The 24,665-nt window shown below is 41.5% G+C and overlaps 3 protein-coding genes across 3 annotated transcripts in view; all 3 read left to right on the top strand.

Annotated features, from left to right (window-relative positions):
- Positions 1–24,279, top strand: part of LOC139733626 (leucine-rich repeat-containing protein 58-like) — a 35,185-nt gene extending 10,906 nt beyond the window's left edge. Inside the window, exon 3 of the mRNA XM_071644437.1 lies at positions 23,991–24,279. Coding sequence (XP_071500538.1) covers positions 23,991–24,205 — 215 coding nt within the window. The 3' untranslated portion in view covers positions 24,206–24,279. The remainder of the gene's footprint in view (positions 1–23,990) is intronic.
- On the top strand, positions 5,483–9,192 carry LOC139733645 (uncharacterized). Its single transcript, XM_071644459.1, has 2 exons — positions 5,483–7,094; positions 9,068–9,192. Exon 1 carries the CDS (start codon positions 5,728–5,730, stop codon positions 7,075–7,077), a length of 1,350 nt encoding a protein of 449 aa, XP_071500560.1. The 5' UTR covers positions 5,483–5,727; the 3' UTR covers positions 7,078–7,094; positions 9,068–9,192.
- On the top strand, positions 7,106–10,446 carry LOC139733646 (uncharacterized). Its single transcript, XM_071644460.1, has one exon. It carries the CDS (start codon positions 9,059–9,061, stop codon positions 10,040–10,042), a length of 984 nt encoding a protein of 327 aa, XP_071500561.1. The 5' UTR covers positions 7,106–9,058; the 3' UTR covers positions 10,043–10,446.
- Positions 24,280–24,665: the final 386 nt, after the last annotated feature.

The following is a 24,665-nucleotide window of genomic DNA, read 5'->3' as shown; positions in this document are numbered from 1 at the left end:
AGAGCAGCAATCCCTTTCATAGCAAATGATGTCATTACCATGGTATGTCCATGGATATTTTTTTTTTAAATTTTATTTCTAAATTCATTTATTCATTCATTTACCATGATTATCTCTTTTTTTTTTTTGGGGGGGGGGGCTTGAGCTTTCGATTTTTGATTCAGCACAAGTTTAGGGTTAAATCATCTGGAAGTTTAGTTTGCCACATGCAGTATATGCACTCAAATTAGTACATTCCCAGTCCTACGGGATGATAAAGCTACCAAAGTTTGTAGGCCTAATTAGTGACATGATTGCATGTTAACCACATTTTCTAAAAAAACAAACAAACAAACAAACAAACTTCTGCACAGCTGTATACCAACAGTTTAACAATCTTCACCAATGTCTACTTTTGCTGGCATTTTTCTTTTTTTTTCAGGAAGCTTAGTCAAGTTTCTACCTCAAGGCAAATGCACAAACAGATATTTCTTCTCTTGCACTTAAATGTGTGGTGTAGTTAACATGGCTCATCTTGTATTATGGTACGTAAGGCGCACCTGGTAAAGTAGGGACTGCGAGCGACGGAGAGCGACACTCAGCGACGGGGACATATTGCGAGAACAATGAAGTGCGTCGCAGTATGTTTTCACTCCGTCGCTAAGCGTCGGTCAAAGCAGTACGCGCCATCATTTTGATGATACCGCGACGCTTGCCGACGCTTGCTGACACTTGCCGACACCCTCGAAAGAAGCTGTTGATTTTTTCTATGTTGCGTGACCTCCGCTCACGCAAGTGTTCGTTTTAATAGCGCCGACGTTTCGGGACATGGCGCTTGAGATGTAGCGAGATTTCTGAATGGTCACGGCCAGTGCTCAAATTGAATAGCGAGCGACGTGTCCAGACGCGCCTCTCCAGATTACAAATGATGTTCGTGATAGCCCGACGATGAGCGACGTGTCCCGACGCTTTCCTTTGTCTCAACATTGGTTATGAGTTGATTTGCGTTTCGTTTGGCTACTGTAAAAGTGGTTTCTTTCGCGTACAGAAACTTTCGCGGTTTCCATCGGTGCCGACTTTTTCGCGTGTGTTTAAATTTGCGGTCGGTAATGACGGCGTTGTAACAACCCACGAGTTCAAAACGTAATTATGGGGTGTGATCTCACTGAACGGGGAACACTTTGAAAGTAGCGATCGAAGAGGGTTTATGAAAACACATGTAGGTCTACACTTAAACGCGAATGTATGCCTTAATTAGGCAGCTCCATACATGTAAAATTTTGCATGCATGAGGTGAGATCTTTTTTTATCTGTCAAGTGACTCAAGAACTAAATACAGTGTATTACGAAGTCGTCCTATTTCTCCCGTAGGAAAAAGTCAGAATGTTTGCCTTTACTTTTGGAAATGAACAGTGGCAACAATCGGCTCCGCAAGATGCTAAAATTAATGTCAGGTGTTTCATTTTAATTTTGGAAATGAAAAATGGTAATTTCGTATGATACTAAAATAAATGTCGGATGTTTGTTTATACTTTTGGAAATGAATAACGGTAAGATTCAGCTCCATACGGTGCTAAAATTGATGTCAGATATTTGATTTTGCGATCGGAAATGCATAAGGATAACATTTTGCTCCGGAAGATGCTGAAATAAATGTCGAATGTTTGCTTTGACTTTCGGAAATGATTAACAATAATATTCAACTCCGTACGATGATAATAAATAAACGCCGCATGTTTGCTTTTACTTTCGAAAGTAAATAGCAACATTTGGCTCCAGAAGATGCTAAAATGACTATCAAATGATTGCTTTTACGTTCGGAAGCGAATAGCAGTAATATTCTGCTCCATACGATGCTAAAATAATTGTCGGATGTCTGCTTTTTAAATTTCGAAATGAATAACAGTAACATTGATTCATTAAAATTGATGTTTGATGTTTGCTTTGACGTTCGGAAATGAATAACAATTATATTCAACTCCGTATACGATGATAAAATAACTGTCTGATGTTTACTTTTATGTTTGAAAGTAAATAGCAATAACATTCAGCTCCGGAAGATGCTATAAATGCTGGATGTTTAATTTAACGTTCGAAAGTAAATTAGCGATAACATTCAGCTCTGGAAGATGCTAAAGTAAATGTTGAATGATCCCTTTGACGTTTGGAAATGAATACCAATAATATTCAACGCCGTGTGATGGTGAAATAAATGCCGGATGTTTGCTTTAATGTTCGAAAACAAATATCAATAACATTCAGCTCCGGAAGATGCTAAAATAAATGTCGAATGATCCCTTTGACGTTCGGAAATGAATAACAATAATATTCAATTCCGTACTATGATCAAATGAATGTCGGATGTTTGCTTATACTTTCGAAAGTAAATAGCAATGACATTCGGCTCCGGAAGATGCTGAAATAAATGTCAGATGATTGCTTTTACGTTCGGAAGTGAATAGAAGTAACATTCTGCTCCATACGATGCTAAAATAAATGTTGGATATTTGCTTTTACATCTCGAAATGAATAACAGTAACATTCAGCTGCGTTTGATGGGAAAGTAAATGTCTGATATCTGCCTTGACGTTAAAAATGAACAACAGTAGGCCCTACTTTTCGGCTCCGTACGATGCTAAAATAATATTGTCAGATGATTCATTTCACTTTCGGAAGTGGACAGCAGCATATAACATTCGGCTCCGTATGATAAATAAATGTCAGATGTTTGCTTTTAAATTTGGAAATGAATATCAGTAATATTCTGCTCCGTACGATGCTAAAACAGTAAGAGATTGTTGCTTTTACATTAATTTTGGAAATGACTAACTGTATCAATCGGCTCAGTTAGATGCTGAAATAGATAGCGGATGTTTGCTTTCACGTTCGGAAATGAATAAGGATAACATTCAGCTCCCTAAGATGCTAAAATGAATGTCGGTAGTTTGCTTTTACATTTGAAAATGATTAACGGTAACATTCGGCTCCGTAAGGTGCTAAAATACTAGTAAATGTTGCATGATTGCTCTTACAATCGGAAATGAATAACGATAACTTTCGGCTCTTTATTGTGCTAAAACGTTAATGTCGGATGTTTTTAAAATGTCTGCAAATGCTCCCACTTTCTCATTTCAAACGTAAGATTTGACCACCTAAATAGGCATCAACTTTTAAGTAACTAACAGTGTGTGGGATTATTCCGAAGGTGCCTTAGTCTGAACACTCTTAATCCGGCACGAAATTTTATTTATTTATTTATTATGTATTTATTTATTTATCTATCTATTTGTTTATTTACTCATTTATCTTTTGAGTTTAACAACGATTTAATATCGACCCCCGTTTCGTTTTCGAGTCGACGATTCTTCAAAAAACGATTCCCCCCCCCCCCCCCTTGTTCGTCAATTTGGGATTTACGAGCCTTCGGAATGACTGTAACTACGTTTATTTTTTTTTTTTCAGTCGATTAGGGGATGGGGGGGGGGGGTGATTCAGAAAATAAATATAGAAGGGAGTGAAAATCTTGAGGCAAGAAATACAAGTAAGTGAAATTCTCAGTTTGATATCGTTCATTTTTTTTTTGCGTGATGTGTGTATTCTGGAAAGGGGGAAGGGTAATTCAGAAAAGAAATATATAGACGGCATCAGGGAAAATTTTGAGGCAAGAAATCAGTTTCTCAGTTTGACATTGTTAATTTCTTTGCGTGGTGGTTATTATTCCCAAAAGAGTCAGGTATGATGATACCGGATAGGTGTATATACTTATATTCCGATGGTTCGTTCTTCCGTATCCGAAAAACGCAAATTCCATGTTTGTTACTATAGTAATCTGAAAGTGTAGTAGGGTTTGTTAATCCGAACATTTTGTGACATTCCGAAGGTTCGTTAATCTGAAAATGGGAAATACGGTTCGTTAATCTGAAAACGAATAATGTGGTCAAAAATTTGTTTTGTTTTCGGATTAACAGCATTTAGAAAACCAAACCTTCCTTCGTTTTTGAATTGACGAATCTTCAAAACAGCAACACAGTTTTGTTGTTGCTTTTATTTTTTTTTCGAATAACGAGACTTCGGAAATTGCAAACTTTCAAAGTAACGAACAGTTACGATTTTTTATTAATCATTAAAGCGAGTAGTGGAGGATAATTCAGAAAAGAAATATAGACGGGAGGAATAATCTTTGATTGATGATGATGTTGGTCATGTTTCTGAATGTTTATAGAAAAAGGCTGAGTGATCTGAGTGATGGTGATGATAAGTTATACTAATGCGAGTGTAAGACAGCTTGCAGAACATACTTCTTTCCCTTCCGGCCCATGAATGGTGCAAAAAAAAAAAAAAAAAATACATACACCTCACAACAAAAAGAACCACGTGCTAGCAACCTTCGTAAAGTTAAATCTAGAAGTTCATTACCAGCAAAGGGGAAAAACACAACAGTAACTGAAGCAAAGAGATTGTGTAGGCACTCTCTGGCATTTACGAGAAACTTGACACCCCACCCCTCTCCCCTCCTTGTGGAAAATTTCCACAAAACCAGGTGCCAGACCCAAGGTGCCAGACGAAAGAATGCGCGCACTGGAATAAACCGCGTGTAAATAGCCTGGAAATATCGATCGAAGAACTAGCTCATGAGTTGTCATCGCAAAGATCATGATTCTAATTATAGCCTTTCTTTTGACCGTTAGCAGAAATATCGAACAGTTTATTATTGTGTACTTAATTGAGTATTTTAAATGTTTACTGAACTACAAATTGTACAGGAAGGGATTGGCTACTCACAGAAATATACGAAAGGCCTCGTATGCCCACACAAATTCACTACGAGTATGTGATGCAGCCACTACCGGGTTAGACAGCAAAATCCTGACAATTTCACGCTCAAAACTACGTATTACTTTGGAAAATTTGAAGGAACTTCACCTACGAACTGTGAAGTTATTTGGCTATCAACATTCGTTCGTTTTTGTTTTTTGTTTTGTTTTTGTTTTTTCCTCGTTTAAAAGACATAATTTCTTCGTATGGAACGTAAACTGTTTAGCGAACATCGTTATGGCAGACTTTGTGATATCAGTCAGGGGGAAAGAAACTGGAATAGTTAAGATGTATAGAATCCAATAAATAACATGAAAAAGCCTGTAAATAACACATGACTATGTTTTATAGTAAACAATAACTGGATATACCCAAAACATTTTGCATTGAACGAAAGATATTATTCAGAGGGGTGAAGGTTCAGATGCGAGTTTCTTCACTTTGCCTCCCTCTACAAATTAAATTTGTTAAGATCGCAACTGCTGATCTGTAAATCAAGAAACATGTACATCTGAACTTACTCGTTGCCCTATTGTGATGTGGAGCGAGTTTTACCTTGCATTTTAAAAGGCGAGTTTTCTTTCTGTTAAATCATCCTCAGTAACTGATCTCTGCAATATTAATGTACGAGTAGGCCCTTTAGCTTCTTACTTAGTCTAAACACGATTTCAGTCGATTTTGCTATTTTATTTCGTGAGTTTACGCAAGAACTCACAGTGAGAGCCCGCTCAACGCGCGCGCAGTCATATCGCTTCTTCGCACGTTTTGCACGAGGGGCTAAGTTCCCTCATCGCAGTCTAAATCCAGTTTTATTCGTCCTTTTAACTGTGCATCGTCGCAATATCTTATCATATTGTGGATTGTTATTATTTATAGCTCAGTTAGAGCTGACTTTGCTTCGGAAGTGGATTTTTATTCACGAGATATCGCGGGATGGAAATTCCGCTTTCCGCTCCCCCACAGCATACAGCTAAGCCTGTCGTGGGTGGCACCACTAGTACGAGCGCCCTACATACAGCTAAGTCTGTCGTGGCGATGGTGACTACAGCCGTGCATCATGAACCCAAGTGTTCGCCGGCTAGTATTAAGGCTCCAACAAAGAAAGAAGGGAATGGGAAAACCCTTAAAAAACCCACCAAACCAGGCCTAAGTAAGAAGGCAGCTCCCCCTAAAGAGAAGACGGACGCGGAGGTGCTTTCCCGCCTTTCTAAACTCGAATCCATGTTTGAAAAGGTCATGGAAATACTGCCGTCTCAGCCTACTCGTATCCAACAACAGCAACTACGTGCCGGCCATGTTGGCACGGCTTGTACCGCAGAAAACCACGGCGGTGTGCCGTTTGGGGGCATGGATGTGTGTGCTACAGACGATAGTACGCAAGCACGCGGTACGCTGCACGACGACCACGGCGGCAGCAGCTACAGTGGGGATGAATGCGATTTCCCTGCGGCGGCAGCGGGTTACGCACCCGCAGAGCTCACGGGGCGGCCAGTACAAGTGCCATCCTTTGCTGCAAAATTTGCGGTCTCCGCCTGTGTGGGCGACCCTATCAATGACGAATTGGCAAATTCTACAAATTATCTCATCTCCCATTGTCTGGAGGAAAAATCTATGGAAGAGTCAGCGGCAAACTACCCAGCACCGAGCAATTGCCCCAACTTACTAGTCCCTAAAGTCAATCCAGTGATTTGGGATAATGTGACACAGACTACGCGCAGCAGAGACGTTAAGCTGCAGAGAGTACAGAAATCTCTTACCCGCGGGCTGTGTGCGTTCCTACAAACTCTTCCTACTGACTTGAACGAGGCGCAACAGGACGCACTCGCTTTACTCTGTAATGCCAATTACGAGATGAATTGCCTGAGAAAGGAGCTGATCAAGCCCGATATGAACGCTGCTTACGCACATCTGTGCAAGCCTACTACGCCCGTGACCGCGTTTCTATTCGGTGATGACTTGGGACAACGTGTAAAAGATCTCAAGGAGGAGAATAGGGCTGCCTTTAGTGTGGTTAAAGGCCAGGCTAAGAGATCTACTCATCAGCCGTACCACCCATACAAGCGCGCGGCCAGCGGTGGATTCAGCCGGAAGCAATATCGGAACGCAGGCTGGCTCGCAGCTGGCGATACATCCAGGCCTTTTTTAGGCCAGCAGCAGCGGGGATTCAGACATTCAGCCCCGCACACGCAGACTCGCCCACCTCCAGCTCATGCGCACAACCGGGGGCAGAGCTACTCGACAGCAACCCCAGCCAAGCCAAACACTGTGTCACGGAGAAAGTAACTGCACTACCCAAGGAGGTAAGTTGCAGGCCTAGCTTTTGTTGTGGAAATACACAATCTACTCACACTGTACAGTCAGTTTTTGACATTGAACATGTAGATGTTCCATTAGACCTGCCCGTTGGGGGTCGATTGAGGCATTTTAGCAAACAGTGGAATCATATTACCACTGATCCTTTCATACTTGATGCAATTAGCGGTTACAAACTTGAATTTCAAGAGGCGTGTAGCCCACCTCATAGAGGTAAACCGCCTTACCACTACAGGGTGGGTAATGCTGAGGAGAGCAAGATTGACATTGAAATTCGAAAACTGGCCGAGAAAGGCGTAATCGAAGAATGCCAGCATGTGGCTGGAGAATTTGTGTCCAATATCTTTACACGCCCAAAGAAAAATGGGGACATACGCCTAATTTTAGATTTATCGGACCTCAATGACAGTCTGAATGTACAGCATTTCAAAATGGATAACATCCATACGGCTACAACCCTAATTTCCCCTGGGTGTTACCTTGCCTCAATCGACCTTCGAGATGCCTACTACTCTGTCCCTGTTCACCCCTCATATCGCAAGTATTTGAGATTTGTCTGGCACGAGAAATGTTGGCAATTTAAGGTACTCCCCAATGGCCTTAGTACAGCGCCTAGGCTCTTCACAAAGCTTATGAAGCCGGTGTTCGCAAAGCTGCGACAGGCAGGCCACCTGGTTGTGGGGTATTTAGATGACACTCTCATAATCGGTGAAACTGAATCACAAGCACTAGAAGCGGTGCAAGCAACCACAAAACTGCTCTCTGACCTTGGTTTTGTCATTCATTCAGAGAAATCTATCCTAGAGCCTCAGCAACGGCTCCAATTTTTGGGGTTTATCTTGGATTCGGAAAGCATGACTATAACGCTCCCGCATGAGAAATGTCAAAATATCAGGGCAGTATGTGCGGAATTGCTAGGGAAACAAAACCCTACTATCAGGCAGGTGGCGCAGGTCATTGGGAAACTGATTGCTACTTTCCCTGCTATTCAATATGGCCCCCTCTTCTATCGTAACCTAGAAAGAGACAAAATTCTTGCACTAAAATCAAGCAAAGGGCATTTTGATAGACCTATGAATTTGTCTGAAGCTTCTAAACAGGAGTTAATGTGGTGGTTCAATAACATTCACTGCCAGTCGGCACCAATTAGTCGAGATCGGCCAGCTTTAGAGCTACGTACTGACGCCAGTGGGCAAGGATGGGGTGCCACTGATTTAAGCAGTGAAACTGGCGGTAGATGGGATGATCAGGAGATAGTGCATGCTCAAAACAATGAAATCAACTATCTTGAAATCTTAGCTGCAGGGCTTGGTTTGCAGTCATTTTGCGGCCACCTGCATGATACACATGTGCTCATTAGAACTGACAACACAACAGCTGTAGCCTACCTGAACAATATGGGAGGCATTAAATCTCGAGCCTGCGACAGGGCAGCACGAGACATTTGGGTTTGGTGTAAGGAAAGGAATATCTGGATCACAGCAGCCTATTTACCAGGTCGTGACAATACAGAAGCAGACAGGAGATCTCGTCATTTTAATGACAGAACAGAATGGATGCTGAATAAGAAAGTTTTTACTGATATCACTAAGAAATGTGGTACTCCCCAAATTGATCTTTTCGCGTCCAGACTCAATAAGCAGCTGCCTGCGTACGTTACGTGGCTGCCTGACCCAGATGCGGTTTCTGTGGATGCATTCACTCTGAATTGGGGTGATCTGTATTTCTACGCATTCCCTCCTTTCTGCCTCATCCCCAAATGTCTCCAAAAAATAGAAAACGACAAGGCACATGGTCTCTTGATTGTCCCAAACTGGCCTACGCAAGCGTGGTTTCCTCGCATGAGGAGAATGCTTAAAGATGAACCACTCTTAATTCCTAGACACAGGAATTTGATTACGCAACCAGTATCTGGGGAACCGCACCCTTTACACGCTTGCCTTGATCTGTTATGTTGCAGGTTTTGAAGCTGCCGTTCGAGAACTCTGGCATGAGCAGCAGAACGGTGGACATCTTGGCAGCATCTTGGAGGGCATCAACCCAAAGACAATATTGTACATATATAAGGAAATGGAGAAAGTTTTGTACACTTAAGAAGGAAAGTCACCTTCATGCCAAGATTAATTTTGTTTTGGAGTTTTTTACACACATGTTTTATGAAGAGAACTTGAGCTATTCAGCTATTAACTCAGCACGGAGTGCACTTGCTACCTTTCTAGTGTTAGAGGATGAACAATTTACTGTCAGCACTCATCCGCTTCTCTCTCGTTTTATGAGAGGTGTGTTCCAGCTCAGGCCCCCAAGGCCGCGGTATTCGGAAATTTGGGACGTGAATATTGTTTTTAGATATTTGAGAAATCTAGCTCCCGCTAACTCGCTTAGCTTGAAGCAATTAACGATGAAGCTGTGCATGTTACTGGCCTTGATATCCACCCAGAGGGTACAGACTTTGCATTGCCTGAATCTAGACAGCATGATTCTCAAACAATCTATGGTGTCATTCAAAGTTAATGAACATCTTAAGCAGTCTAGACCTGGGAATTTTGGATTGGACGTACTTTTGAAAGCGTACCCCCCAGACAGACGTTTGTGTGTAGTTACATACATTAAGGCCTACCTTCGGAGAACCAAAGAGATCCGAGGAGAGGAAAGTCATCTCTTCATTAGTTTTCGCAAGCCTTTCAAGAGAGTAACGGCACAGACAATTTCTCGATGGATCAAAGAAATCATGACTGGCGCTGGCATTGACACCACAATGTTCAGTGCACATTCAACCCGAGCAGCATCTAGCTCAGCAGCAAACAGGGCGGATGCACCTATTCCTCTCATCCTCGCAAAAGCAGGCTGGTCAAAAGAACGAACATTCCGTAAATTCTACGACAAACCTCTACAAGAAGAGGGACAGTGCCTGTCACAGCTCATTGTGAGGGAATAATGGCCTCAGACCAAGGTAATTTGAGCTTACATTTTGCTTGCCATTGTGCATGCTTGAGTTTGTTCAGTTGGAACAAATGTGACTTCTGTGCTACAAAATCTCACTGTGAGTTCTTGCGTAAACTCACGAAATAAAATAGAAAGATTAAACGAGAACTTACCTGTTTGAAGTTTGATCTTTATTTTATGAGGGAGTTGGAGAAAGAATTCACAGTCCCTCCTCTCCCTTCCCATGGCATGAATACTATTACAAAATGTATAGATCAACTTCAAGTAAGTTCTCAATCTTTCCACTCTGACAGAAGTCACATCTTGTTGCTACGAAGTATGACTGCGCGCGCGTTGAGCGGGCTCTCACTGTGAATTCTTTCTCCAACTCCCTCATAAAATAAAGATCAAACTTCAAACAGGTAAGTTCTCGTTTAATCTTTCTATTAACAGTTCAAGTTTTTGCGTTTGTAAACGGCATTCACTGGTGCTTGCTTGTTTGCTTGCTTGGTACATTTCTGTCATGCGGCTGGCAGTTCGTGACTTATATTTTCCACCTCTCTTTTACGGTCAGCAACGATTTGATAAACAAATTCATAGGGTTCATCAACAAGATGGTGCACATAACGTGATACAATGCGTATTCAGCACATTGGCGTGGTGGCGTAGAAAATTAATGAACAAGCACTAATCTGTCTTTTTTTTACGCATCGCACTGTGTCTTGCAAGGAAGGTGTCTCAGTGACCCCCTACACCACAGACTTTCAAGTACAGTGTACAGAGTAACTTTGATCAGAGACAATTACGGCTTGCCGATTTCAAAACAGAATGTCCACGCCACGCCTCGTGCGAACAAAAGACGGATTAGGAGGCAACTCATTCACTAACTACCCAGCCCTTGTCGCTGCATAGAATTGCACTGCGTCTGGTCAGGCTTACTAGCAATTCCCTCAGAAGAAGGTGACGGGCACTCTCCGCAGAACTCTAAAGAAGTTCTGTGGCACTCTCTCGTTTCGGGACAATTATTTTGTGATTGAAAAAAAAGAAGATTTTTGGGAATGAACTGGATGATAACACATTTGCTCCTGCGATAATTGTTCTTGCATGTATTTTGTGCATGTGAAAAAGCGTTCGAACTTTGTTTCCAGTGTCCCGTGGAAACTCGATTAGGCATAGGAGATCCTGATGTAACAAAATAATACCCGATATAACAAACTAATTTCTCCGGTCCCAACGAATTCATTTTCTGTTTTGTATTGTTTATTGTGTACTGATAAAGATTACAAAGAACAAAATATGTCTGTCTCAAGATCTTGTCATAGCGAGTTGCCACGTGTTGACTTTGTATAATTTTCGCGTGGTGTTCGCTGCTGCAAACTTCGGCGAGGGCCTTTACTCATTGTTTTATTTCCTCTGTTTCTCATACCTCGTTTGGTACGATTTCTTTTGTTTAATGTCACTTTATTCGTTCCCTTTGTTTCGAAGTACCGGTATGTAAAAATTCTTTCAGGTGTCTCTCTGGTTACAGCTCGTTATTCCGAAGGTTCGTTATTCCGAAGGCTCTTTATTCCTAAGATTTGTTATTCCGAAGGTTCATTGTTCCGAATTTCAGATTCGGATTAACCAATCTTCGGAGTAACGAACCTTCGGAATAACGCCACAAACTTTCGGATTAACGAACCTTTTTCATTTTCGGATTAACGAACCTCTAGGTATAGGGAATTTGCGTGTCTGCGTCTGATTAACGACCCTTCGGAATAACGAACCTTCGGAATAGCGAACCTTCGGAATAACGAACAGCACCCGTCTCGGTTACTGCACATGTATTTTCGTAACGGCGATTTCTCCAATTTGCTGTAGTACTGCATATTTCGAAGGAAGTTCGATCCCAGCCTCTTCGGTGTGCTGTGTGATATTTTGTAGTGTTTGTGTTGTTGTCTGAGAGGTTGTTGGTACTTTGTGATTAGTTTGCTTAAGTGTTATCTCGAGTGATGATGGTGGTCGTGTTCCTAATTTTGATACGAAAAGGGCCAAGCGATGGTAATGATATTACTGATGCTGGTGTAAAAGACAGCTTGTTGAGCTACGTGTCCTCCGTCTGATTTCATTTCTCCCTCTTTCACTCTTCTTCTCTTCCAATGAATGATGGGAAAAATACATACGCCTCACCTTCGTTAAGTTAAAACTAAATGTTCATTACCAGCAAAGGAAAAAAAAATAAGGGGAAAAACACGAACGGATTGTATGCGGTCGAACCTTATTTAATTTTCGAATGAACGAACCTTCGAAATAACGAAACTTCGAAATAACGCCACAAAATGTTCCGATTAACAGACCCTTTTTCATTTTCGGATTAACGAACCTCTAGGCATAGGGAATTTGTGTTTCGGCATGTTACGACACCGAGATAACAGTCCATGTGAGCACCTCTCCAAGTTTACAGCCAAGGGACTTTGAAAGCTGTCGTGCGTGTCTGTGGGTGTTAAGGTAAGTTAGTAATCGACGCTGAAAATTATCGAAGAGTCCGTCGACGTTCAATCGACGAGGGAATTGCAAACCCAACGGCTGCTTATAAGGTACCACCAAGATAGGAAAGAATGAATTTTATGAAAACCAAAACAAACGAATGAACACGAGTGTGAGCGCTGGTACCAAGGTATGTTGTGATACACATCGATAATAACATTTTATTGGTGATGCAGTTATGTTCCCTATCTATATACATTACTTTTTTGTCTTAATACTAGATGAATGATGATACTGTTGATTCGTGAATGGACAGAGAAAAATAAATCGTGATGAATGAACAGTCACTGATGCCAACATGTGAATGTCCAGACCCCCTTCTTTGATGAACATTTTAAACCTTTTCGTATTTAATCAGTGTGTATATAAAGACGAAATTTAGACGAAAAGTTTAATGACATAGGTTTAATACAGAATTTAAAACTGCTGTCATGAATGTGACAGCTTTGTAGAGCAGATCTATATCAGCAAGATGATGTTCTCTCTTTGAAAACAATGGTTTTATCAAGAATTACAAACAACGCACCAACGCGCGCTGGAAGATTAAATACTACGTTAGTATGCTTCATGATGATGACTACAATCGGCCTCGTATCTATACTTGCCACTAAATACAACTGTACTTAGTGGGTGCTGTTCGTTATTCATTATAAAGTAAAGAATGGCATTATAAAGTACAAGTGTATAAAGAAATTCGGCATTTTATATCCTTAACTTTTCCACAGCTGCGTGCAGTCACCAGCTGTCCGAAATACTTCCACAATCCCCTTTTCCGTTTCTCTGTCCAGCGTGCAGGCACTCTCTTTATTTCTTTCTTTCCCTTCTTCCCTTAAATGTGTGTGTGTGTGTGTGTGTGTGTGTGTGTGTTTTTTTTTGCTAAGGGTATTCCTTTCAATCGTATCCCCCTCAGTTTAGTCATGCCATGTTGTTGTGTCTCTGTTCTTTGTTTCATTTTGTCTTATTTCTGTATTATGTACATGTACTTGTACTTACAACAAGTATTTTTGAAGATATTTTAGAGTGGTCCACAATCTACAAGCAATGCTTTTTAGTGGACCCCTCAGTTCTCATTTTTTTATCCTTCAAACATAACTTTGTAATTCCAGTATGTGTGCATATCTTTGCAAGTTTGTTGATTACCATTGATTGTTATACTTTGTAATGTATATAATTATGCTTATGATTGAATTTGAGATTTACTTTGTGTTATGTTTTGTGGAATGAAAGAAAAAAATGAAAATGAGAATGAAATGAATCAAATCAAATCAATTCAAAATTCAGAAGGTTCGCTATTCTGAAGGTTCGTTATTCCGAAGGTTCGTTGATCCGAAATACGCAAATTCCCTATATCTAGACGTTCGTTAATCCGAACATTTGTGGCGTTATTCCGGAGATTCGTTAATCCGAAAATGAAATTCGGGAATAACGAACCTTCGGAATAACGAGCTATAACCTACTTAGTAGCACGTAAGGGACTATCACAATTTGCTGAAGGTCTCAAAGAACGCATTTAAGAGAAGAAAACGAATCACGTTTTACTTCCAAATCCGTAGTATTTAGAGTAACTTTACGCTTCATTAAGACATTGTAAGATAATGATTAATCTTCTCTTCTTTGTTTGCCAGTACAGTTTAGCGCTTTCTATTCATTAAAAAACAGCAGTCGCCATATCAGAGAGGGACTCCTCGGGACGCATGATGACGCAGTTAAGCAGAAAGCAAAATAAAATGTGATGTGTGTATGCTGTGGCGACGGACATCCAGTCGCTGGTAATCCAGAATGCGTCCGGCATGCAGGCATTCTCTACTTCATTCCCGGTCCACGCATTCTGCCTGCACTGAGAATGCCCTATTGTTACTCCCCTCAGCCTTGTGAATAGAGGCATTCCGTCGTATTCCGAGAATGGGGATTATAAAATCCTCTATTCAAGGCGTCCGGAATGCGTCCGAGAATGCAGACGCGTTATACTGAAACCATTCATTCACGAAGAATGATAGCGGCCTCGTGCACCTCTACTATTGTCTTTGACCTTCAAAAGAACTACACGCCGCCCTGTTGCGTTGTGAGAAAGAAAAGTCGCGCCATTATACACGTTGTGTTTCAGTGTGAAAAAAAAAATGAGTGAAAGTGTCTCTGGAAACTGATTTCTAACACAGAGATTTTGTTTTTATTCGATTTTCTGTATTGGTATGTTGGTTAATTTGTTTTTTTACGATATAATACTCGTCGCCTAAAATTGCGTTTCGTACCGCAGTTCGATACATTCGTATTTTTTCTTGCCAGATTGAGACGCCAACCCTGTTGCTAGGAGGTACCTACCAGGTATACCGTCAGGTCTCGATACTAGCGGTGGCCCGGGGCCATCAAAAAACGCACGTCGGGCACCAGAATTTCATATACAAACTGTATGAAGATTTTGGTGGACCGATCGGGCCACCAAGAAAAGTCGGATGTTTGCCTTTATACTTTTGGAAATGAACAGCGCTAACAATCGACTCCATAAGATGCTAAAATAAATGTCGGATATTTTGTTTTTATTTTCGAGAAATGAATAACGGTAATATTCGACTTTATGATACTAAAATTAATATCGGGTGTTTGCTTATACTTCTGGAAATGACTACAGTAAGATTTAGCTTCCTAAGGTGCTAAAATTTATGTCAGATATCTGATTTTGCGTTCGGAAATGAATAAAGATAACATTCGGCTCTGGTAGATGCTGAAATAAATGTCGCATGTTTGCTTTTACGTTCGAAAGTAAATAGCAATAACAGTCAGCTCCGGAAGATGCTAAAATAAATGTCGAATGATCCCTTTGACGTTCGGAAATGAATAACAATAAAATTCAACTCCGTACGACGATGAAATAAATATCTGATGTTTGCTTTTATGTTCGAATCTGTAGCAATAACATTTACCGCCGAAAGATGCTAAAATAGATGTCGGATATTTGTTTTTAATTTTGGGATATAAATAACGGTAATATTTGACTTTGAATGATACTAAAATAAATGTCGGATGTTTTCTTATACTTTTTGGAAATGAATCACAGTAAGATTCAGCTCCGTACGGTGCTAAAATTAATGTCGAGTATTTGGTTTTGCGTTGGGAAATGAATAAGGGTATCATTCGGCTGTGGAAGATGCTGAAATAAATATCGCACGTTTGCTTTGACGTTGGGAAATGAATAATAATGATATTCCACTCCGGACGATGGTAAAATAAATGCCGGATGTTTGCTTTTATGTTCGAAAGTAAATAGCAATAACATTCGGCCCCGGAAGATGCTAAAATAAATGTGGAATATTTCCTTTAACTTTCGGAAATTAATAACGATAATATTCAACTCCGTACGACGATAAAATAAATGTCACATGTTTGCTTTTACGTTCGAAAGTAAATAGCAATAACATGCAGCTCCGGAACATGCTAGAATACATGTCGAATAATTGTCCTATCTGTAATTTGCCCGTTTGCTTCATGGTTGTGAGGGTAGCTCGTTAGCCACGCTGGTCTGTAATTTCATAACAGCCCTGTCGCTTTAAAAACGCTTTGTAATACATTATAGGTCCTGCAGTATAAGATCAGTAACTTGTAATCATTCGTAGTGACGTAGAATGCGTTTGTATTGTAGCATCAGCACTGATTTTCATATTATTATTCATATCAGTTCAATTCTGTTTGATCCAAATCCGGTTAATTTCACATGATCGGCATTTGAGGACAATTTATGGAACTGTGCAAAAGTATAGGAGACAACATGCTCAGCAGACGATTCCTCCTTTTGATTCCCCTCTCCCTGTCTCATTCCCTCTCAGCTCACTTTGATCTTTCCTCTCCCCAGCCCACCCGACAAAGAAGAAGTTCGGTACAATACAAAAACAAAAACTAAACTAAACTAAAACTAAAACAAACAAACAAAGGAACATGTGCTAGCTGAATAAATGGGAATGATACCTATGCCCCAGCCAGGCAAAGCTTGTGGAAATTTCCATGAAAGCAGAGTGGATCAATCAATAAGTTAGTGTTGCCTGCCAGCAAAGGAATGCGCGTATGCATTCCTTCACACCCCACCCTTGTTGTAAACCACGTGTAGATATCAATTAGACAGTCTGGCCTGGGAGTGGGAGTGAGCCAGGGACATGTCTCTAGCACTAGTCTTGAGTAAAAGCCCCTTTTGAGTTCCTGTAAACGTCATATGATACTGTTTTGTCTTTCTTTTCGCCTAGAAAAAAAGCATATAGCGAACAGACCTCACCTCCCTGATATCATAAATGTTCACGTAGCCATGCAAAAGGATTGATTTATTCCTTCTCGGCGAAAACTGAATTAAATGTCCTTTGATAGAAAATTCGAAATCTAGCATGCCTGTATAAAGACTACCTTGGTTCCTTCGCAATACCAGGCCAGCTAGAGATCCAGCCACATGTTCGATCGTTGAGAGCTAGCGAAGGAAGCAAAACGGTGAGCTAGTAGCGTCATGTACGTATACAAAATGCACCTCATTGGTGAAAGCGTGGGGCTGATGGAATGCATGCTAGAAGACAAAGGTTGTGAACCCTGATAAATTAATCCTGTTGGTAGTGTTACCGTTAGGTTTTAACAGACAATAGAGAGATTAGACAAAATCACCCTTATTGTTGATGCATTCTCAGTTTCATTCCGGAATGCCCGGCTTATTTCTAGGCCCTGTTAAGCTGAGCATTCCCAGGCGACGGCCGGAATGGGTATAGAATGGGCGCATTCTCGAGTGCATGCCACTGAGATAAAAGGTACAAAGTGTATTCCGAACGCATTCTGGAATACCAACGAGTGGATGTCCGTCGTGCCTTGACAGTAACAAAAGTTGTTGGGACCAGGGCTCGCTGGCCCTGTGAGAGATTTGACTTGCAACTGCAAATAAGTAATACAGTTTTGCCTGAAACTGTGCGTTGAATTAGAAACAAACGCAAATTGGCATTGGATTAGTCAAGGTTGCGTTCGATATTTTCCCTACGAAATCGAGCGTCCGCTTAGCAATGAACTTGCTTGTCGCTCTCGGGCGGGAACTTGCATGTGTTGATGCTTTACCTCTCACAACTAATGAAATTTCCCAAGCTCAGTGCTTAGATTATGTGCACTATACCACACGCTATATTATAACACAATACTTAATGCGTATCGGGGATTTTCGGAACGATATCGGGAGTTGTAGCGAACGAGTAGCGCGAAACAGTAAATTCGCGATTTTTGTAAGCATCGGGCAGCAATTCTACCTTCATACTTAATGCCGAATTTGGTTCGAAACTGCACTGCTGAGGAGCTGAATCATGTCAGAATTCATTTCTGTAACCTAGAAAATCAGTAAGTGTAATTTTCAGGTCAAAACAGTGCGTAGCCCCAAACCCTGTTCTATTGCTGATGGCTTCTCCACTTCGTCTGCTAGTAATATGTAGCACTTTCTATTCCATTTGATTAGCGAAGGTTGCGTTCGATATTTGCCTATACGGAATCACGCTTCCTTTTAGCAATGAACTTCCTTGCGTTTAAATGAAAATTTACGTACGGTGCGGGGACTTGCATTTGATGTTTTAGCTCTCACAAGTCACAGCTGTGCTTCATAAAATTTCATCTCAAGCCCAGGGCGCAGATTGTATGCCCAAGTATACTCGGACGCTGCACTACGTACACGCACGCGTATCGGAGATTCGTATGAGTAGCGAGCGAGTAGCGCGAATTAAACGGTAAACTCGCGATTTTTTAAAGCATCAAGCAATAGTATATTTATGGCATTTCCTCCTTAATACTAATTGCCGAATTTGGTTCGCAGTTGCATTGCTGAGGAGTTGAATCATGTCACAATTCATTTCTGTAACCTAAAATACATTAATTATTTTGCACATGTATCAGTAAGTGTAATTTTCATGTCAAAACAGTGCGTGGCCCCAAATCCTGGATTGCCGATGGCTTCTCCGCTTAGCACTAGTAGTAGCACTTTAGTTTTCTATTCATTACGAAACAATAGTCGCCATTCAACGAGGGACGCCTCGAGACGCATCGGGACGCATCGGTAGGGTAGAGGGAAGGAGCTTATTTCGCGGACGCAGCGAGACGGCCACCAGGTAAGCTCCTTTTCGTACATGCAACGGTCCACTTGTGAGGGCTCGTCTTTTACAAGTATACTTGGGAGTTAGCCGACGCTTTGCGACGCTCGGCGGCGCCCGCCGACACGCAGTCTAAACTAGTGACTGTACGCCGTCGCTAACCGTCGCTGGGTGTCCTTTGACGTCGGAAATTGAAAGAAATTTGCAGAAGCGTCGCACCGCGTCGCTCGCCGTCCCTAGTTTACCAGGTGCGCCTAAGGCATGTACTCATTATTGTTTGAAACTTAACACTGATGTTGCTCAAAGTGAGAGAGGATTATAGGGTTTGAAAAAAAAATTGTTCATACAGTGTGTATTTGTTGATTACTTTATTCTATTCATGCAGGGACATTTTGTAATACAACACATGATAATTATGAACAGGAAGAGTTTTTTATATTGATTTTAGTATTCTTTCGTTGCAAAGTCCGATTTCTTGGTATCTTGAATGTATTTGCAAGCCGTGATATATCAGTGAAAAGGAAAAGAAAAACAGTTAAATTACTTCAAGCTAGGAATAAAACAATAATGCTCTTTTGACCAAAAAAAGCATTTATTTTTCTTCTTCACAGAGAAACATTAAAAGTGCGACACTTTTCATTTAAATCAATTGATGGAGATCATCAGGAGTAAAATAAAGAAAAGAAGGAGAAATATATCACAATTGATTTCATACATATTTATGCATATTTATGAGTTGATACATGTTTTTTCCTCATGACCTAGAAGATATTTTGATATTTTTTTCAAGCACAAAAGTATCCATGTGTTGTGTAGTACTACAAGGTATTATGGGTGGAGCACTCTATGTAGATAAAAACTTTCCTGTTCATTTAAAAACAAACAAACAAACAAACAAACAAACAAACAAACAAAAAAGCCCTTAGTCATGTCAATATATTTATACTTGGAACTGCTTAATCTATTAATGGCTCTGTGTAATCATAAATGTTGAATAAAAATTAAATCTTCAGACAAATGTCAAGAAATATCCTCTTGTGCATTTACATTATTTTTACCCAACTGTGCTATGGCATGGGAGGGGGGGTGCCCCCTAAGGGCCCACCCAATATTATTTGTGTCTTTAGATTTTGATTTAATTTGTTGCTGTAGTTGCCTGGGATTGTCACTGGCACATTGCAGCAGTATAATAACCTGTTAAATAAATTAGTTCTCTGTAAACCCCACGGCAAAGTATGTGTAACGTCAGTTACTGACATGTTTACCTTTAAGTTTTCATAGAACACAAAGAAAATGGACTACTGTTTCATTTCATTGTGTATTTATGACTGATGAACCAAGGTATGACTCCATATCAACCAAATCATTCTGAGTGGTCAGAATTATGAAATATCACATAGCTATTCCCAATCATGATTTTGCATGTGTAAACCCTATGGCAAATGTAAGCGTAACGTCAGTTACGTAACGTCAGTTACCGTCATGCCTTCACTGAAATTGGCATGGTGGTAAAAGGAGACAACTAAAGTGCACATTATTTTGCACACCTGTTCCTAAGAACCTAGGTGTATTGCCATATTAAACACATAAAGGCTAAAAGTCTGGGACATGAGATATTTCCATTTACATCTACACCATAATTTCCCATGTCCTTTTTCCGTAACGTCAGTTACCGACACATTTTCACTTGCTATGTGATAAGAAATGCAGTTTGAGAGAAAAACTTTCCACTTATTTCTTCATTCTCATGAACTTATTCATCAATGCTAATTGCAAGCCCAAGGTGCTTTCATTCACAAAACTACAAGGTAAACAATTTCATGAAAATCCTTACGTGTAACGTCAGTTACCGTGGAATTGCCCAGTGCTCTGCATTTAATATCCATTTCCATGGATTCTCTTTTTCTCTTCCCACCTCCCTGGTTCTGTAACGTAAGGGGTTTAATGTTTTCAGGAATTAAATGGTAGCAGCACAAACACAAATATCCGAGGAAGAAAGACAAAGGAGGGAAGCAGTGTTCAATAGAAATTCAGTGTGCAAACTGGGGTGAAAGAAGTAAATTGAGACTAGAAGGTCATAAAGTAGTACAGTAGTTGATAGCAGACCTGGAGTAGCAGGCCTAGAACTACACAGGTACGTTGTACCATCAATCCTTCTCAGCTACAAGTGTAGATTGCTACATGTATTGTTGAGTAGAGCTTAAATTGCAGGCATGTGAGAGAAATTCAGTAAAATGTTAAAGAGGTCAGTCTTTTTTTTTTCTTACTCAAAACTTTGCTGCATTGTTTATGGACTAAAAAACTATTAAAATGGATTACATACAATGTGTATTGTGCCTACTGCACATGGACAGTAGAGCTGATCTCGTGTAAGCCGCTTGTTTTGCCTCAGAACGCAAGTCCTTTTATACCGGGCTGACATGGAGATACTGGAGACAAACAATGGGCCGTGCTTTTTATTGCAGCGCGCTGTTGAGGGTCAATATTATAGGTCAGGTGTTTCAACTTTTCCGTAGATGCTTCTCCTGAAAGCTCAATGGGTGATGATTTTGTGCCCCCCCCCCCCCCCCCCCCCCCCCCATGTGGGTAATAAGAGCTGGGGGCAGGTAGCGTATAGCGAGGATTACATGGTCGAGTGTCAAAAGGCATGACAAGGCAGTTTTTTGTCAGACCAGGGAGGTGAGACAAAATGAGACCAATCAATACAACCGTATGTGCAGCGTACCTGCTTTGTGTGGCTAAAGCCTTGCTTTATGTCGGATACTGAGTGTGAGTACTAGTACTGGATGCTCTTGCGCAATATCCTGTATTGATGTGAAAAACCATGCATTCCTTCTACAGTACATTTGCATGTAGTCCACCTTGAAATGTGTAATAATCCTGACAAAATGCATTTCAAAGTGAAGTGCATTAACCTTCCAGAATCTGTGTTATCTTACTCCAGTGGCAAATTTTGCACACAGGTGTTGCGATAAAAAGTATGTTGCGATAGGGTGCTTTCAGATAAGTATCGGATGCTAGAAAATGGGAATTGAATAGTATCACCAGTGTCACTGTCAATTTGATACATGAGTGTGGGGCCTACATTGCAAGATGACAGCTGTGTGAACAGATATGTTGGATAGAATGTGTAGGTGTTGTCAATCAACCTATTTGTAACCACCCTGCCCTCCCATCATCCTGTTTGTAATTGCCCCTCTCTTCTCCCCCCCCCCCCTCCCTCCCACCCCCACCCAGCACTGCAGATATTATGAACATAACTAATTTGAGCCCCCACCGCCACCCCTGGGGCAGCAAGTGGCCAAGATACCCTGGGGTGAATTTGTTACAGAGTTACATACAAATGTAGCACCCCGTGACAGAGGTACATGTACAGTACTCCTGTGGTGGGAGTCTCAAATTCATAGATCTATAACATGTATGTTCAGAGATGCCAATTTCAAAAAACTTTTATGAGTGAGATTTTTATGACTCGGCGTCTCGGCGCTCGCGCGCATTCGCACGCGAAAGAGGAGGGTGTCCCCCTCCCATGGTAGGGAGCTTTTTAGCTCACCTGAGCCAAAGGCTCAAGTGAGCTATTGCGATCGCCCTTCGTCCGGCGTCCGTCGTGCGTCGTGCGTCGTGCGTCGTGCGTCGTGCGTCGTGCGTCGTGCGTCGTCCGTCGTCCGTCGTGCGTCGTCCGTCGTCCGTCGTGCGTCGTGCGTAAACTTTTTACATTTTCATCTTCTTCTTGAAAACCCCATGACCGATTTTCATCAAACTTGGCAGGTAGCATCCCTAGGGGGTTAGGAACTCAATTTGTTAAAATGGGCACCATGCCCCACCCAGGGGGCCCCCAGGGGGGCCCAAACCCCCCAAAATTAAGGAATCTGTAAAAATCTTCTTCTCTAGAACCAGAAGTGATAGAGCTAAGTTAATACTATGAGTTAGTACATTGATGACTGTAGTTTCAAGTTTGTTCATGGCAGAATCAGGGGTGCCCCCCTTGGGACCCACGGGAGGGGGTGGGGAGGGGTTCTAATGGGGCCTAAATTGTACATTTTCATCTTCTTCTTAAGAACCCCATGACCCATTTTCACCAAACTTGGCAGGTAGCATCCCTAGGGGGTTAGGAACTCAATTTGTTAAAATGGGCACCATGCCCCACCCAGGGGGCCCCCAGGGGGCCCAAACCCCCCAAAATTAAGGAATCTGTAAAAATCTTCTTCTCTAGAACCAGAAGTGATAGAGCTAAGTTAATACTATGAGTTAGTACATTAATGACTGTAGTTTCAAGTTTGTTCATGGCAGAATCAGGGGTGCCCCCCTTGGGACCCAGGGGAGGGGAGTGAGGAGGGTCCTAATGGGGCCTAAATTGTACATTTTTATCTTCTTCTTGAGAACCCCATGACCCATTTTCACCAAACTTGGCAGGTAGCATCCCTGAGGGGTTAGGATCTCAATTTGTTAAAATGGGCGCCATGCCCCACCCAGGGGGCCCCCAGGGGGTCCCACACCCCCAAAATGAAGGAATCTTTAAAGATCTTCTCTAGAGTCAGAAGTTATAGAGCTAAGATAATACTATTAGTGAGTACATTAATGACTGTAGTTTCAAGTTTGTTCATAGGAGATCCAGGGGTGCCCCTCTTGGGAGCAGGGGTGGGGGGGGGGGGTGGTTGGGAAGGTCCAAATGGGGGCCTGAATTGTACATTTTCATCTTCTTCCTTAAAACCTCATGATGGATTTTCGTCAAACTTGGCAAGTAGCATCCCTAGGGGGTCAGGATCTCAATTTATCAAAATGGGCACCATGCCCCACCCAGAGGGCCCCAGGGGGCCCCAATCCCCCCAAATTAAGGAGTCTTTAAAAATTTGCCCTTATTGTACATTTTCATCTTCTACTTCAGAATGCCTGGTCAAATTTTGGTAGAGCTGTGAATAATTTAGATTAGTGACTGCGTGAAAGGTGAACTTGCGATACTCAGGTGAGCGCTAGACCCGCGGGTCTCTTGTTTTAATTATTAGCTCTTAATGATGCTATCTGGTGCATACTTAAGTGACTATTTTTTACTAATTTTGAAAGGCAAAAGGGAAATATACCTTCAATTGCAACTATCACTTTAATCCTTTTAGCTATGCTCCTTATTTTTGGCCCAAATTGCAGACTTCACCAGATGCGTGAGAAAAATGGGTGCCATGCGTGAGATCGTGAGACAGACCCTAAATGCTTGAGTCTCACGCAGAATGCGTGAGACTTGGTAGCTCTGTATGTTTTGATTAATGTTGTGGTTAAATCTGCTGACACTTCAAGACTAATATTACTACAGCTTGTATGTTTTGATCTTCCATTTATTTCCCCATCCACCCTTCCCAGGCGTCTACTTCAATGCACGCATCCAGCACATCAAATTTGTGGACTTTTGCGGCAAGTACCGTCTTCCGCTCATGCAGTACCTCTGCTCGCCATCCTGCTCCTCGGCCAGCCGGAGCAGCAGCAGCAGCAGCGCCAGCCAGCCCAGCAGCAGCGATGAGTCAGAGGATGAGGTCCCCATACCCAGGAACACACTCAAGAAAGTCCTCCTGGGCTAAACGTGTGCCAGTACGCTGGATTAGTCCACTCTGTAGGTAATCCAGATCATCACGAGCTAGTACACGTGTACAGTCAAACCAATACAAACAAGGGAAATGAAAGTGGACGCTATAGACAGGTGGCCGCTAGAGACAGGTTGTTTGACATACTCTTTCTATGGAAGGGAATTGAATTTAGTGGTCGCATATACGGCAGGTGGCTGCTGTAGACAGGTGGTCACTAAGACAGGTGTGACTGTAGTAATAAGTTCACTCAAAGGGACCATGAAAACAAATTCTTATGCTCTCCATGCTATCGTTGGAATACTTAGTGCATATTATGCTTTGCGAATTCAAGCAACAGTTGCATACAGTGAATATTGAATTTTTTGAATATCAAAATAATTTGAATGAAAATGAACCTCCTCTGATGATGTCAACAGAGATTCCAAGGTCAGAGAGCAGGTACTTAAGAGATTTT

Source organism: Diadema antillarum, unplaced genomic scaffold, assembly GCF_040938485.1.
Source record: "Diadema antillarum isolate AM-2024a unplaced genomic scaffold, OU_Dant_1.0 seq00000485_RagTag, whole genome shotgun sequence".
Taxonomy (NCBI): Eukaryota; Metazoa; Echinodermata; class Echinoidea; order Diadematoida; family Diadematidae; genus Diadema; species Diadema antillarum.
This window is presented reverse-complemented; position numbering and strand designations above follow the sequence as displayed.

What these genes read in the sequence shown, in the direction of transcription:
- LOC139733645 (XM_071644459.1), top strand. Translation starts at nt 5,728, where the DNA reads ATGGAAATTCCGCTTTCCGCTCCCCCACAGCATACAGCTAAGCCTGTC.
- LOC139733646 (XM_071644460.1), top strand. Translation starts at nt 9,059, where the DNA reads ATGTTGCAGGTTTTGAAGCTGCCGTTCGAGAACTCTGGCATGAGCAGC.